General features: G+C 44.8%; 2 protein-coding genes across 8 annotated transcripts in view; one reads left to right on the plus strand and one right to left on the minus strand.

Moving 5' to 3' along the window:
- The window catches only part of LOC143274554 (uncharacterized), a 52098-nt gene extending 46880 nt beyond the window's left edge, over positions 1 to 5218 (minus strand). For 2 of the 3 annotated variants that reach the window (XR_013053232.1, XR_013053233.1), the window contains exons 1-2: positions 4902 to 5218; positions 2636 to 2853 (exon numbers count right to left, since the gene is read on the minus strand). Coding sequence is in view for 1 of the 3 variants with exons in the window: in XM_076578193.1 (XP_076434308.1) it covers positions 2796 to 2853; positions 4902 to 5218 (375 nt within the window). In the remaining 2 variants the exon portion in view is untranslated. Of the gene's footprint in view, positions 1 to 1787; positions 2854 to 4901 lie in introns of those variants that run through there. The other variant, XM_076578193.1, reaches the window with a different exon arrangement.
- The window catches only part of Rnf145 (ring finger protein 145), a 48588-nt gene continuing 37112 nt past the window's right edge, over positions 4600 to 16075 (plus strand). Inside the window, exons 1-2 of one of the 5 annotated variants that reach the window (XM_076578191.1) lie at positions 4600 to 4734; positions 11492 to 11704. In XM_076578191.1, coding sequence (XP_076434306.1) covers positions 11521 to 11704 — 184 coding nt within the window. In that variant the 5' untranslated portion in view covers positions 4600 to 4734; positions 11492 to 11520. Of the gene's footprint in view, positions 4735 to 4841; positions 4938 to 5205; positions 5339 to 5491; positions 5723 to 6379; positions 6605 to 11491; positions 11705 to 16075 lie in introns of those variants that run through there. The other 4 variants (XM_076578192.1, XM_006971601.3, XM_016004946.3 and 1 more) reach the window with 4 other exon arrangements.

Genomic DNA, 16075 nt, shown 5'->3' on the forward strand with positions numbered 1-16075 from the left:
CTGAGATGGTCTGCACTTGGCTGGGCTGGGGGAGGGGCGTGTCTTTTGCTCCAACCCTTGGCGTCTCTATAAATACACTGAGGCAGAGACAGTCAGGGCCCATTGGAATAGGTTCCAGGCCCTCTCGAGGCTATCCTTTATTTTCTATCTGTTTATCTCCGCAATATTCTCCACAATATAAATCCTTCTATCTAATATTTCCTGCTGCTCACACTCAAGAAAACTCTGGAGAACTGTGGGGTTTGTGGGTAAACGCCCCACAGGAAGGGGTTTGACTGTCCCTGTCTCTGCAGTGCGGGGACTATAAGCATATCCATGCCCAGCTGCTCTGTTGCTGTTTGTTCATGATTTTAAAATTAAAACATAATCACATTGTTTACCCCCTTCCCTTCCAGCTCTTCTCATATCCCCTCTCCCTCAAATTCATGGCCTCTTTTTTGTTTTATATATATTAGTGCATAAAGACACAAATGCAACCTGATGATTCCATTTAGTGTTGCTTGTATGTACATGTCTTCAGGGCTGACCACTTGGTATTGGATAATTAACTAGGGGGCTCCTACTTGGAAAGGACAAATTTCTGTGCCCTCCCCCCATTTCTTTGAAAATACTGTGCTAAATAAGCCAGACCTGTGCCCCACCAAATACTTCTCCCACTGTGTAGCATATGATACCACTGCTGGGTGATGCAGAGAACAGGTGAAGACAGGGGATTTGCTATTGCTCAGAGCTGAGGAGAAGGCCTTAGAGTGACTGTTAATGATGTGCCTCACAAGGTTATGATTAAATGTTCTAAAACTGATTGTAGTGATGGTTGTATAACTTAGAATAATTTTTTAAAAAGCACTGAATGAGAACATTTAAGTAGATTCAATTGTGTGTGAATCCAGCTGTTACATGTATAAGAAAAAAGAAAATAATCTCCCTGTCTTAGTCAGTGTTCTCTTGCTGTGAAGAGGCACCATGACCAACGCAACTCTTATGAAACATTTAACTGCAGGCTGGCTTACAGTTTTAGAGGGTTAGTCCATTTTCATCATGGCAGGGAGCATCGAGGCACACAGGCAGATCCTGGAGCAGTAGCTGAGAGTTTTATATTTTGATTCTTGGGCAGAGAGAAGACACTGGGCCTCACATGGGCTTTTGAAATCCCAAAGCCCAACCCCTTCAACAGGACCACACCTCCTGATCATTTCAAATAGTGCCACTCCCTGGTGACCAAGCATTCAAGTCTATGAGCCTACTCGGGGAGGATGCTCTCACTCACACCACCACACTCCCGTTAGTGGACTATGTTGCCTAATGATGTATCATTTTCTTTACAGAATTAACTTTCAGAATGAAACCATGAGGATAGTTAGGTAGAATGGGATTCCTGTAGACTCTTTTCATTTAGACAGTTGATTATTGAGTGTGTGTGTGTGTGTGTGTGTGTGTAAGTAATATGTGAATTGCATACATGTGAGTATGCTTGTCTGAGCACATGGGAGTGAGCATGCAGACATCAGAGAAGTTCGTCAGGAGTTCCTCCTCTCTATCTCTCAGCCTTATTGTTGAGACAGGGTCTTTCTTTTTTTTTTTTTTTTTCTTTTTTTTTTTGGTTTTTCGAGACAGGGTTTCTCTGTGTAGCTTTGTGCCTTTCCTGGAACTCACTTGGTAGCCCAGGCTGGCCTCAAACTCACAGAGATCCGCCTGGCTCTGCCTCCCGAGTGCTGGGATTAAAGGCGTGCGCCACCACCGCCCGGCAGGGTCTTTCTTTTAATCAGAAGCCAGGCACTTGTCCAGGTCGGTTGAGCAGCAAGCTCTTGGGATTCACCTCTCTCGACCCCTCAATGCTAGGATATGGGTATCCATGTTCAGCTAGGCCTGGCTTTTTATGTGGGTGCTGGAGAATTCAAATTCAGATCCTTATGCTTGCAGAACAAGCCTCTTACTCACTGAACTGTCTCCCCAGCCCCCTCAAATTCTCAATGTTGACTGCCCAATATTTTTAACTGGGTAGAAAAAAATGTCTAGATACTCAGAAAAAATAGCATAAGAATAAATGAACACATGAAAATCTCCTCCCTCCCCCTTAAATTCTCAGTGTCGGCTACTCAAGCTCTTTGGAGGTTGATTTAATCATGTGAAATCTACGCTGATATCTCAACTCTGGCCTGAACTGGCCATCAGTTATATGCAGATTTACCACAGAAGCCTAGTTCTATTTGGTTGTTGGCAACAGTTGGCTTTATAAGGAATTTGGGAGGTAGTCATTCAGAATGACTAGACCTGCAGCAAACGTGCCCAGCTCGCAACACTGCACTGACTTTCGCCTGGCCATCGGATGTATTTATGAAGAAAGGAAGATAACTTTGGAACCCTGCATGTTCTGTCAGTCCCCAGTCATAATCCATCACCTTTTCCCTTTCAGCTCCCAGGCTGTTCCTTTTATGATGAAGCTGTGGCATTGGGGCATTTCCTTAAGTCTGTTCCAATAAATGTAGTTCCTGGTTTTTCCTGCTTTGGGTGGCTGAGTGTCTCTTTCCAGGAAGTACTTACATTGTGACCCTTCTCTTTTATTTGTGACCTTCTTTCCAATCCCAGTTGGATTCTTTTTTCCTTTGGGTTTTTCTTTTCAGTTTGATTTACTTACCTGCTTCTGGAGCCTCCCCAAACTGGATTAGCAGCAAGGTTCCTGCAGTAACCCTTTCATTACCAGAGTAATTTTCTTCACAAGCTGTTTTGAACTTCAGCATTTACAGGCCACTCCTGTAAAACTCAAAGGTAAAAGGGCATGTGACTTGTCCTTGTTTTTACACGTCCAGCGAAGTCATGGTGAAGTTCTTAAGCTTTGAAGTCATTTTCTTTCTCCTTTAAAAAGACAAAGAAAGGCAAGGGTTGAGGCAGGCCTCCCTTCCACTTAGGCAAAGCCCAAATCTAATGGAACAGTATTGTCAAGATTCTGCAGTTTATCTGAGGAGAATCAAGGCAACCGATCCAAATTAATGTTCTATGCATTTTGACTTCTTTGTTATATATTTTTGGCCTCATGTTTTCTCGACGCAGCCAGTAGTAGAACTTTGAGAGTGAAAGCTGAGAGAATGTCTTGCTAGCATAGGCGGCTTCCAATTGCACCCATTACCCAGTGCAGTTTCTTACTTAGTAGGCTGTATGCAGAGACTCATGAGCCCACTGCCCTGTGATGTGACAGGCTTAATGTTTAGTCCAGAGTGGCCTAAGGAACCCGAACAAAAGTGGTTATAAAGAGCTATGAACAGAATTCCCAGAAACGTCTACACCATGCCATGACATCGGTATATATGACAGTTACTGTTAATCATTGATTTGACAAAATTAGAGTCACATGGGAACATGTCTGTGGAGGGTTATCTTGATTATTGGGATGCCATTCCTTGAGTAAGGTATCCTGGACCGCTTAAGAGCGAGGAGAACCAGACACTGAGCACTAGCATGCATCCCTCTCTGCTTCTTGACCAGAGACGCAAAGTGACAAGCTGTTCCAAGTTCCTGCTGCCTTAACTTCCCCCATCATGGACTGTACATTAAACAGCAAGCTGAAATAAATCCATTCTCCCATAAATTCTGCCTGGGTTTTATCACAGCCACAGGAAAATAAGCTAGGACACAACGGAAGGGAAGATATGTTTCTGTGAATTTTACTGATGTCTCCCAAGATGGCATTGTTTACATATTACTTATTTTATGGATGCTTTATCTGCATGTGTGTCTGTGCAACACGTGTTTGTAGTGCCCATGGAGACCAGAAGAGGGCATCAGATCCCCTGGGACTGTTGTTATAGCCAGGGCTGCCACCTGAGTGCTGGGAAATGAACCCCCCGGTGGGGGTGAGTGGGTGGGTGGTGTTCTCTGGAGAACAGAAAGTGCTCTTAACAGCTGAGCCATCTCTCCAGCTAGGATGGCATTGCTTAAAAGTAGAGGTTGTGTTTACACTTGTAGCAAGGGAGACACAGAGGTTAGAATTGTGTGTGTGTCTTAAGCAGTGGACACAAACATCAAGAATACTTATTTTGTCTTGTACAGGTATAAGGTAGAGCCTCTTGGCAAGTTCAGAATGAGCCGGCATGGTGGCAGCACCTTACAAATTACGAGGTGTTCATCTTCTGTTACCTAGGCATTGCCTAATGAAAGGCCACACTAGTTTCTAGTGGCAACTGGTTCTCTAGGGACTAAACCAAAAGCAAGGAGCAGCAGAGCAAACTGCAGGTTAATGGCGAAGCAAGGTAATATAGATGAACGTAGTAATAGATCTCTGCAAAGTCCAGCTAAAGTCCTCGGATGAGTAATACTCACAGCAAGCCTGGGGCCTTATGCTATTGGGAACAGTTCCTGCTCTATAAGCTTTGACATTTAAAATAAGGTAGGAATGTGTCACAGTACTAGAGCAGAATAAAGGGGACTCCTGGAGGTCGGGAAGAGGGTGTGTGCACAGTAACGTGTTTTGAACTTTGAACCAAAAGGAACGACAAACCCATTAACAGCATTTATTTTCATACGGTAGTTAATTATTTGCACCAAACCAAGTAGTCAGAATAGTCTTTGGGAGCAACTCCGAACCATTCACTCATCCAGCTTCCAACCTTTTACCGTATGTAGTCCCTGATGCCCTGGAGGCGACAGCCTTAGCCCAGTCAAGGAGGGAGTTAAAAATTGCTCTAGCGTTTGCACGCGGCAGGGACCAGCCTTTCACATTGTCCCACGTGGTCCCAGCAGGTGAGTGTGGGTGTGGGCGCGTGCGGCTCGTGGTGTCGGCGGGGTGAGCGCGAACACGTGTCAGAATGGCTGGGGTCACAGTGCTTGCCCGGGTGTAGCCTCACCCTGCCTCGGCATAGTCCCCCGGGCCGGCACCCGAGAGAAGCCGGCGTCTGGGGCCCACTCACCGGAGGCGGTGCGAGCAGATCCCGCCGTGAGCGATAGTGAGTGAGCGTGGGCGCACGGGGGCCGGGCGATGGCAAGCTCGCGCGCAGGCGCAGAGCGCGCGAGCCGGCGGTCGCCGCAGAGCGCGGGGGGCGGAGCCGGAGCGCGGGGACCAGGCCATGGCGGCCGCCGGGCGCTGGTGCTGGCGCTCGGCCCGGGAGCGCCTTTGTCGCCGAGGACGATGGTGACCTCGCGGCTCGGGCCGCTGCCGCTGCCGCCGCCTCCCGAGACGCCGCAGCCGAGGCCGGACGCGGGAGAGCCGCCGCTGTGAGCCGCGCATACCGGGCCCCCCCGCCGTCGCAGCCGAAGATCTCACCGGAGGGGCGGGCGACGGAACCGGGCAGCAGCGGACACCGCCATCCCCAGTGCCGCCCCGCAGGCAGGGAGGCTGCGGCTCCAGGTGACTGCGGTCAGCTCAGAGCATCCCGCAGGCCTGCTGCCCACTGCGCTTCCCCTCCCCCATCCTCGCTCCTCCCCGCCGCGCCCCCCTCCTCCTCCGGATCTTGGCCGGGGCCTGGTCCCCCTCCGCACTGCGCCCTCCCGCCCACCCCCGAGCAGCGATCGGTCTCCTGTTACCTCCTCGCAGAGCCCCGTACTAGCTCCCGGGGCCTCGGCTGCCTTCTCCCCATCATCCCTCCTCTCCCGCGCCTGGAGAGGGAGAGAACCCTCACATTCCTGAGATGCCCTCACTCGGGCTCACCCCTCTCTTCTTTCCAGTACCCCGGTTGCCAGGCCTTTCCCGGTCTCTCTCGCAGAGGTGCCCAGTCCGGGCTCCTTTGCTCAGGTTTGCGTTTCCAACTTCCCCTCTTTTGCTTTTTTGGTCCACTTTGCTTCCAAGCTTCTCTCCCTCTTTACTGGCGTCTCCCCTCCTCGCTGCCCCTAAACTCAGCCTAACCATGTGCAGGCGGTGCGTGGTTGCGGGGTTCAGAAATACCTGCTAAGCTCATTGAGTAGGGGGACCTCTGGCTCAGCGGGCAATGTGTCAGACTCTTCACTGTCACGAGCTGCTCATCTCTCCCTTTACTGTGCCTTGGTTCCTTTTCCCGCTTGCCATCCCTCGGCTCCCCCTCTCCAGCTCTGCTTTTCCACCCTAGGACTCATGCTCTCTGTGGAATGGGTTCCCCATTCTATCTGGGGGTTAGGAACTTGGCTTGACTCTTCTAAGCACGCCTTTCGGTGTGTGGCGCGGCAGAGCCAGCAGCACCCTTGGCGTGACAGGGGAGCACCCGGGCCTCTCCCTGGCAGAGTTTCTGCTCCACGTAATCCCCTAGCCTTGGGGCTGCTGCGTCCCCGCCGCGCTGCTGCTGCTTCTCTGCTGTGCTGTGCTGCCTGCTCGCCGGGAGCTGGCTTGGGGTTACTACAGTTCAAATGCATCCGAGAGAAGCAGGCGTGGGGTGGGAAGGGGGGGGAGCGGCGGGGGGCGGGGAGAGCGAGCTGGGGCGGGGGAAGGGGGCCTTTGCAGTGGGAAGGCATCAAAGATTAATGGATGGCTTTGCATCGCTGTCTGCAGTAAACAGGAAACTAGTCTGAAAGGAAAGGAGGGGACTGTGTGTGTCTGTATTTTCTAAAATACCGAGTGTGCAGTTCTGCGAATCTTGAACCAGGCCCAAAAGGATGAGCTGTGGGTGCTGCAGTCGTGACCCAGGCTGAGCGTCCAATGGCAGAGGTAGCATTGTTTTCCTCTCTGTCCACCCCTTAACGTTGAACGACCGCTCTTGCGCTTGAGTGAGGACTCTCATCGAGGTGGTTTCGGAGATGAGGTGGAATCACAGGGTTGCTAGTAGTTTCTGTGGAAACCAAGTACATACAAAGTTAGCAAGCAGCACGGTGGGAGTGGGGAGGACTAGCTATATTTAAAACGTGTGCCAACGCTTATGTAAGGAAGTTCTTTCTCTTTCCTGCTTTCTCCTTTCTGGGCGGCGTTACTTCGGATTTTAGGGTCCGGTTTCGCCCTCTCGCTTTTTTTTTTTTTTGAAGGTCTTAGCATCCCCGACAGATGGACAGCTTTCCGCCCCCCCTCCCCCAATCTGCTTACCATCAGTTTTAGTTGATTTAGAGGTTTTCTGTAATTGCTGAGGGTAAAGAAAGAAGGTTAATGGTGATGGTTTTGTTTACCCTCTTTCAGGTGAACGAAAGAGGTGTAACTTTTGGCCCTAAATTACCTATATTATCAATTTAAGTCATCAGTAATTTTACATTGTGTTATGTATTATTCTTTTTTTGCGTTGTCTTTTTAAAAGGGGAGTTAAGGAGATGTGGGATTCCTTTATTTTATTTTTTTATAATACCACATTTTCTTTTTTTTTTTTAATTTAAGATGGTTTTTCAGTAGAGCTCAGCCATTACATATTTCTTATTAAGGATGATTTATTTGATTTCTTCCTATTCAAAACTAAATATGGCAGTTTTAGGAAAATGAAGACTGCCCTGTGTTTCCTAACCCACAATCCAATGATAAACTATGCACATTATACAAGACGTTGCTGTTTCCAAGCTTTGGAAAGGCATTTCTTGAGAACCGTCCTTTCTTTTTCTGGGAAGAAAAGTTTTTGGTTTCTGGGAAGAAAAATTTCAATTTTTTAGTTGCTGTGCTGTATAAAGTAGGTTTGAGTCATCTTTAGTTTGTGATGCTTGTAGAAACATTATGATGGAGAGTTCATTTCCAGTTCTTTCCATAACTCAAGAAAGTTTTAGGATCTTGCAGGAAGATAGTGCAGAAAGTTTATATTTTTGTATCTGGGTGTGTCAAACAAACTGTTTGGTTTTGGTGTTCCTGAGTTTTTTGTTTTTGGTTTCTCTATCTCTGTCTGTCCTGAAACTCACTCTGTAGACTAGGCTGGCCTTGAACTCAAGGAGATCTGCCTGCCTTTTCCTCCAAGTGTTGGGATTAAAGGCTTGTGCTACCACACCCAGCTGGTGTTTCTGTCTTAAGAGAATGAGCTCCAATTTTGTAAATGCTCATTAGCCTTGTTTGACACTAGACCTAGGAAAATATATTAGGTTTGAACCAATCATTAAGGATATATAATTTCTATTATTTATTTAGTGTCTCTGTGTGGGCAGGTGTGCATATCTCTGTGCTGGTACTGTGGAGGTCAGAGGACAACTTGAGAGTCAGTTCTCACCTTCAGCCCTGTGGGTCCCAGGGATTGAACTCAGGTCGTTAGGCTTGTTTGAAAACATCTGAAGCTCTGAACCATCTTGCTGGCCCAGGTGGCTGCATTTTTACCTTGTGTCCTTTTTGTTTTGTTTTGTTTTTTTTTTTTTTTTTTTTTTGGTTTTTCAAGACAGGGTTTCTCTGTGTAGCTTTGCGCCTTTCCTGGAACTCTCTTTGGAGACCAGCCTGGCCTCGAACTCACAGAGATCCGCCTGCCTCTGCCTCCTGAGTGCTGGGATTAAAGGAGTGCGCCACCACCGCCCGGCCACCTCGTGTCCTTATAATATAGCAGTTTGGAAGGTGTAAATAATCTTAAGCTTCTACAAACATGGCATATATCTCTGAATTTTTTCTGGATGTTGGTTTATTGAGTGCAGTGTTTCTCAACCTGTGGGGTGCGGCCCCTTGGGCAGCCTTTTATTTCCCAAAAATATTTACATTATGATTCATAACAGCAAAATTAGTTATGAAACAGTGAAGAAAATAATTTTATGGTTGGAGGTCACCACAGCATGAGGACTGTATTAAAGGGTCACAGCATTAGGAAGGTTGAGAACCACTGATTTAGTGTGTGGGGCTAGACTGCAGAGCATTGATTTTTATTTATGATGGTTCCCACCTGTTCCTATGTATGCCTACTTCAGAAAAGTTCAGAATGATACAGTTCTGAGAGATGGGGTTGGTCTTTCATGTTTTACATGTTTCTCCCATGTACTTCAATGTGGCATCTCACTAATGACTTACAACAGCTCCAGAAATGAAGGAAACATTGAATAAGTAATAGGTTTCTTCTTATGCGGTCTGACTTTATCTACTCCAGTTTCTTAGATGTTTGGCTCTTGAGTTAATCGTGCTGATCTTTGTTTCTTGGATATTCTTCTAAACTGATAGCTGTAGGGACCCAAGGTTTGTTTTTATTAGTTTGTTTGTTACATTTCTAAGATAGGAGCTATAGGTGGGAATTTTTAGGAAACGACCTTTCGGCTAATGGATTTCTTTCTTTCTTCTTTTTTTTTTTAATAGATTATCCCTGAAGGATTAGGCAGCACTTTTTTTTTTTCTATCCATATTCAGATCTAGATTTCCACAATAGGAGTATGTGCTTAAATTTTCTCTTTTAGAGTTATAATAAATGGGAAATACGATCAATTTATAAGTAACATTAGACACAGAGGAAGGCACCAGATTAGATGAGTACTGACCGTAAATACCAACTCAGTAATGCCCTCTTCTGTTTGTTACACAGACGGCAGTAGTGGTTTACACCAGATTCTAGAATATACAGGCATGGTCACTTTTCCAGTATAATAATGTCATTATATAGTGCTTCTTCTGTTCCCCTCTAGGTTATAGGACATCCCTTAGATACCAAACCCGCATGAGCTCAGATCCCTTTCATAAATGGCATACATCTTATGAACAGCCTCTTGTATGCTTTTATTAAGTTGTATTCCTCTTCACTGGGGAGTGGTCTTGGGGTGGGTCCTAGGACAGCTTGTGGGAGTTGGTGCTTTCCTTTGATCATGTAGCTTCCGGGGCTCGAACTCAGGTTGTCAGCCTTGGCAGCAAGCACTCTCTGCTTGCTGAGCCTACTCAAGTGCACCCATGCCATGTTCAGACCATCTCCAGATGACTTACAATACCTAATACCGTCTGTGAACTAGGTAGGTAGTGTTTATACCCTATTCCTTAGGGAACAGTGCTGAGAAAAGGTCTGACTATATGCAAAGCAAACATTTCAGTATTTTCAAGCTGAGAGTATTGCCTGCACAGATGCAGAACCTGTGGATATGCAGGGTTGACTGTAGGAGCAAGAGCTTCCCTTAAGTCGGTGGTTCTCAACATGTGGGTCGTGACCCCCTTGGATATGATGTCCTGCATATCAGATATTTGTATTACAATTCATAACAGTATTCATAGCAAAATTATAGTTATGAAGTAGCAACAAAATAATTTTGTTGTTATGGGCTCACTACAACACGAGGAACTGTATTAAAGGGTCACAATGTTAGAGAGATTGAGAACTACGGTGTGGTTTGCAGTTATGACTGGTTATAGAGATTTTATTTTTCCTGGTAGTTTTCTTCTTAGAACAGAGATCTGTTGTTTGAGTTCCACGGTATATTTTTGTGTATGGGAACATGATTAAAAGCTCTTACTCATTTCAAGTCATCAGAATCACAGTTTATTTACTAAGCAAATGGTAACATTATCGGCAGCATGTGTATATGTGTGACAACATTGTCATTATGGGAATGATTGACATAGGCTCGTTAGAAACCTCTGACTGATGTGCTAAGCCTAGTTCCTTTGAGTTCAAAGTGTCAGAGCTAGGAGTTCACAGCAGTTCCAGAGGATGATGGGACAGTGACAAACACTTAACTGTAGCACAGCAAGCTGTCACGATAATCTCCTTCAAAAATAAATGTTTTCATTTCTCCTGTAATGTCTGAAATTACTGCCAAAGTTAGAAATGTGTTTAGCTTTCTCAGCAGAATTCTTAAAAGGATATGGTCAGAGCCAAGAGTCCAGAATTCTCCTTACTCTTGAAGCTCTTCTTTCTCCACTTGGGTTGCCATGTGTACATTCCTTGGATTAATTTGTAGCTATTTCATTGACTTTTGAGATCCTGATAACTGCTTTCCAGTTCCTTCCTGTCTTCCTTTTTATCTCCATTCTCTCTGTGCTTCTCATTGTGTAAGCAAAGACCTTACGGACTCTGCTACCACTCATTGGGTGAGCCTCATTTGCCTTCTCTGAGGAGAGACTGTTGGAATTCCAAATAAGTGTAGAAAAGGAAACAGTGTCGCCAGTTATGTTTCTTTGTGTCTTCCCTGAATATTCTCTACATTGTCTGTTCCGATGCAGCCAGCCGGGACTGTTACTTGGTATAAGTTTGCGTCACAGATACAAGGCCACAGGTTTGCTCTCCAGCACTGTAAAAAGGAACAAAGGGAATACACTTAGTGCTTCAGTTTTGACTGTGAACCATTAAGGGTAAGGACGCACCTAGGTACCTAGGTAAGATGCAGAGAACTGAACCTGCCACACTTTCATTAGTACTTTAGGCTTTTTCATTTAGTAGATATTTTTTAACATCTTCTCTCCTCAGTCTCAACTACATAAGGAGGGTATTTTTTTCAAATTAAAGCATTCTCACGGAGTGCTTTTGCTGCTAAGTCAGGCAATTTGGAGGTAGTGGCTTCTTGAAGTTTGGAAGTGTGAATGTTTAGTCTGAATCATGTTGGGGTATATCTGAAAGTGAGAGCATTTTGATGTAATTTAAATATGGAAACAGTAGAGATTTTTCCGGGACAACCCATTAGATTCTTGAGAGGCTCTTGAAAGGTGGTCTCTGTTGACTTTTCTTTACATATTGTGTCTTCTGACTTTTAGGTCTGCTCCAAGAAAACAAAAACAAAACCATGGCTGCAAAGGAGAAACTGGAGGCAGTGTTGAACGTGGCCTTGAGGGTACCAAGCATCATGCTCCTGGATGTCCTGTACAGATGGGACGTCAGCTCCTTTTTCCAGCAGATCCAAAGAAGTAGCCTCAACAACAACCCCCTTTTCCAGTACAAATATTTGGCTCTTAATATGCATTATGTAGGTAAGTGTCTGCACGCATTTTTTGGCTTTATGATGAGTTCGTATCCATTTATATGTTAAAAAAATTCTTCCTTCTGATTATACTAGAATTATATCATTTTCTCCTTCCTCCTTCCAAACCCTCCCATGTACTCCTCCTTGTTTCTTTCCATACTCATAATTTTTTTTCATTAATTGCCATTACATCCGTTTTTTAAAATCTGGATCAAATGAACCTCCAGTACATGGAATTGACTGTACTAATGGCTGTGTCTGCAGTTTTGTTTATAGTTTTGTTTTAGCATGGTATAGGAATTGCTAGAACTAGAGGGGAGCAGGATTTATGTTTTCAAGAATAAAATTAGAAGGCACGGGTAAACATTTTTGCTTTTAATGTGATGAAATGTAAATAACGAGAGATATTTTTCCTGGAATTTGGCCTCTTCTTGTAGCTAGAGTTTTCCTGCCTGGCCCACAGTCAGGACAAATCTTTGTTATCTGCCAGTCTCACAGCTGCTCAGACCCAACCAAGTAAACACAGAGACTTATATTGCTTACAAACTGTATGGCCGTGGCAGGCTTCTTGCTAACTGTTCTTATAGCTTAAATTAATCCATTTCCATAAATCTATACCTTGCCACATGGCTCGTGGCTTACCGGCATCTTCACATTCTGTTTGTTCTGGCGGCGACTGGCAGTGACTCCTGCCTTCCTGTTCTTTCTTTTCTCTCTCTGTTAGTCCCACCTATACTTCCTGCCTAGCCACTGGCCAATCAGTGTTTTATTTATTGACCAATCAGAGCAACACATTTGCCATATAGAACATCCCACAGCATCTTCTAATTTGGAGTTAAGTAGTAATTGCCAAAGTAAGCTTTATAAAATGCAATATTTCTTCTTATTAAATTTTTTTTTCTTTTATATGTGTATGAGGGTTTGCCTATATGTAAGTGTAACACATCCATGCAGTGCCTACAGAGGCCAGAAGAGGGCATTGAATCCCTTGGAACTGGAGTTACAGATGGTTATAAGCAGCCACATAGGCTCTGGGAACCAAGCCAGGGTCCCCTGGAAGAGGAGACAGTTCTCTTAACTGGGGGAGCCACCTCCCCAGCCTTTCTTACTATTTTCGTGAGTCAAAGCATTATATCACTTGCAAATATAATACTTCTTTCAACTAACTGAAATTTTATAGTGTAGTATTTTCTTCCTTGGAAAAAGATAACCCTAAAATTAAACTTAGTGTGCTTTGAGGTTAAAGAAAGTGAAGATACTCAGGCCTGAAACAAAATGTACTCAAAATAACATTTAGCTTAGGAACAAATGACATGCTTTTAGTTACCATCTCTGTTGTCTGGCTCCAAACATAGATTAAATGGTGCATTATTATACAAAAAAAACAATTTTGTTATTAAATTTATAAAGCAGCAAAGTATATCTTTTATAAAATTGTGGACAATTGTCCTGTCTTTACGACATTTTATCTGTAGAAGGCTTTTCTGAGCTCCAACACTTAGCCCTTAGAAGCCTGTAAGAGTGTACCAGGTCTGTCCTTGTGGGAAGAAGTGAGGCAGGGTAGGTTTGGTGAACTCATCTTTCCCATATGACACCTTCCTTGAGAAAATGTATGACATGAGGGTTATGTTACAGACACTAGAATGAATGTTCAGCCTTAGGCTTTCTATGTTAACCAGTTATGGAAAGCGCTTCCAGTCAGCTGTTGAACAGAGACAAGGCTTAGATGTTTTTAGCTTTATCTGGTAAGTATTCACACTGTGGCTTTAAAAAATGCCTTTATCATATATTATTTCTAAAATGTTGGAAGTTACTCTAAAACAGTTGTCTAATAAATAGAAGCATTAATTTCAGAAATTGAATAGGTTCTGATACAATTGACATCTACTCTGGTTTATAACTTCACCAACTCAGTTGAGCTTTTTTTCTTTGTGTTTTTTTTTTTTTTTTTCCCCTGGTTTTTCAAGACAGGGTTTCTCTGTATAACAGCTTTGGCTGTCCTGGAACTTGCCTTGTAGACCAGGCTGGCCTCTAACTCAGATCTGCATGCCTCTGCCTCCTGAGTGCTGGGATTACGGGAGTGCGCCACCACTGCCCAGCTGAGCTGAACTTTCTCAAATACTGTGATTAGGTAGGTCCACAGTAGGGTAAGCACAGCCATAGTGTTTTGTTGTTTGTTTGGGGGGCGGAAGGCTTTGTCAGAGTGTTGTGTAATCTAATGTTTCTGTTTACAGAATACATTGTAAAACTGCTCAAATGTCAAAGTATTGCATTTATGTTCAGAAGTCAGAACATTAAAAGGTGTATGTTAAAGTGTTCTCCCTGTCTGTTCTTGGTTATAGTCAGAGTAGCTTTTATTTCCTCCTGTAGAATTCTAGGTGTTGTCTGTGGGTGCAGTCACTATGAATCCATGTGTTCCCTTTTCTCTGTGATAGAAGCCCGTAGTGGGCCTGACTCAGAAGCTTTGGCCTGCCTTGTTTATGTGGAAACGTCTCTACTGTACTTACATGCTCATGTTTATTTTTTGGTTGAGACATAGTTATTCTATGTAGTCCAGGCTATCCCAGCTTCACTATCAAAGCTCTGTCCCAACCTCCCAATTGATCTCCTTACCAGATGCACAGGTGTCTGCCACACCCAGGAATATAGTTTTGTGCTTTTTTTTTTTTTTTTTTAATGTTGGCGCATTCTCTAGACTGCTAGGTTGTAAGATTCTACTGAAATGCCCTTCTCCCCCCAAGTGTTAGGGTTTTTTTTGGGTCAGTTTCACTCTCAAGAGTTTGGAGCTGAGTATGATGGTACATGCCCAGAATCCCAGTGCTTGGTGGGCTGAGGAAGGAGGAGCCCGAGTTTGATGCCAGCCCGAACTACTTAAGGAGACCCCCATTTCAAAAAAACTGAGAGAGAAAAAAGAAAGAGTTGTGTTGTATTGTGTTTCATTGATTTTGTGGTTTCTTTCTTACAGTGAACTCTTTGCTGTGTTTGGAATTTATCTGCATATGCAGGTCACGGTGTGGTGTTGAGTAATTTCTCCTCGACAACTCTAGTGCCAGTCTATTAATTTAGTTCTCTTTTATGCGGTGAATTTTTGTGTTTGCTCTGGTCCATTCCAGCATCGTCCTGTTCTTTTAGCCTTGTGGGCTTGTGTCCTGTTAACACACTGTCTTCTGTTTACTCAGGGCTTAGATATTTTATTGCCTAAGACAGTTCCTTCTTTCTTAGTGCTTTTATTATTACTTTCCCTGCTCTCCCTCCCTCCCTCCCTCCCTCCCTCCCTCCCTCCCTCCCTCCCTCCCTCTCTCCCTCTCTCCCTTCCTTCCTTTCTTTCTGAGGAGAAGTCTTTTAAAAATTAATTTTATAAAATCATTTTTTCCCAAAAGGCAGGACATAATTTGAAATAATCATCAATCCTGTTCTCATCAAGATTCAAAATTATGTAGCTTTTGTTGGTTTTCTGTGAGCGTTTAATTACCTAGTTTCATTCCTCAGACAAAACACCCTGTCACGAGAGCCTCAGTGGTCTGTGTATATCAATTTATTAAGGGGTCTTATGGGGAGAACAGTCTCACTGATACACAGTGAAGCGATGCTGTCACCTCTTTGTCTCCCAGGGAAAGATGGGGAATGCTCCAGAGCAGGTCCCCGAACTGTGTGTCAGGAAACCTTCCATGTCCAAGAGAGAGCTCGAAACCCCCGCCTCCCTCCCTTTTAAGATGTCAGGTGGGCAGGCAAGAAACACCGCCTCTGTCAGGCCAGACAGCCCAAAGTCCTGGGCAGAGCGAATACCCACTACAGCCCTGTGGAAGTTTTACTGCCATCCTATTGTTAGTGTGAAGAGGTAGCATAAGGATGTTCTTTTCTGTGAGACCCTAGGCAGCTTGTCTATCTTCACGTCTTTTGGTTTCTCAGTGGCCTCAAACTGGGTAATAGGATAGACTGGCTGGTCTCTGAACCCCGGGGTCTCCTTGTTGCTGTCTCCCCAACACTGCAGTTTAAGCATGCACCATGCCCAGCTGTTTGTTTTGCCCTGGGTCGGGGGTCTGAGAATCAGGTCCTCCTGCTCACAGGGCAAGTGTTTCCTTTTTGCCCTGGTTTGCTTTCTGTTGCTGTGATAGAACACTGACCAAAAACAAATTGAGAGATGAAAGTGTGTATTTTGGCTTATACTTCAGGTCACAGTCCATCGTTGAGTCACAGTCTGTCACTGAGGCAAGTCAGGGCTGGAACTGAAGTCCAGACCATGGGGGAACACCGCTTGCTGCGGCCTTGCCCACTGGCTTATGCTCAGCTAGCTTTCTCATACAGCCAGGCTCACCTGCCCAGGGACAGTGTCACTCATAGTGGGCTGGGCCTTCCACATCAGCCTTCAGTCAAGATT

This window comes from Peromyscus maniculatus, chromosome 8 (assembly GCF_049852395.1).
Source record: "Peromyscus maniculatus bairdii isolate BWxNUB_F1_BW_parent chromosome 8, HU_Pman_BW_mat_3.1, whole genome shotgun sequence".
Taxonomy (NCBI): Eukaryota; Metazoa; Chordata; class Mammalia; order Rodentia; family Cricetidae; genus Peromyscus; species Peromyscus maniculatus.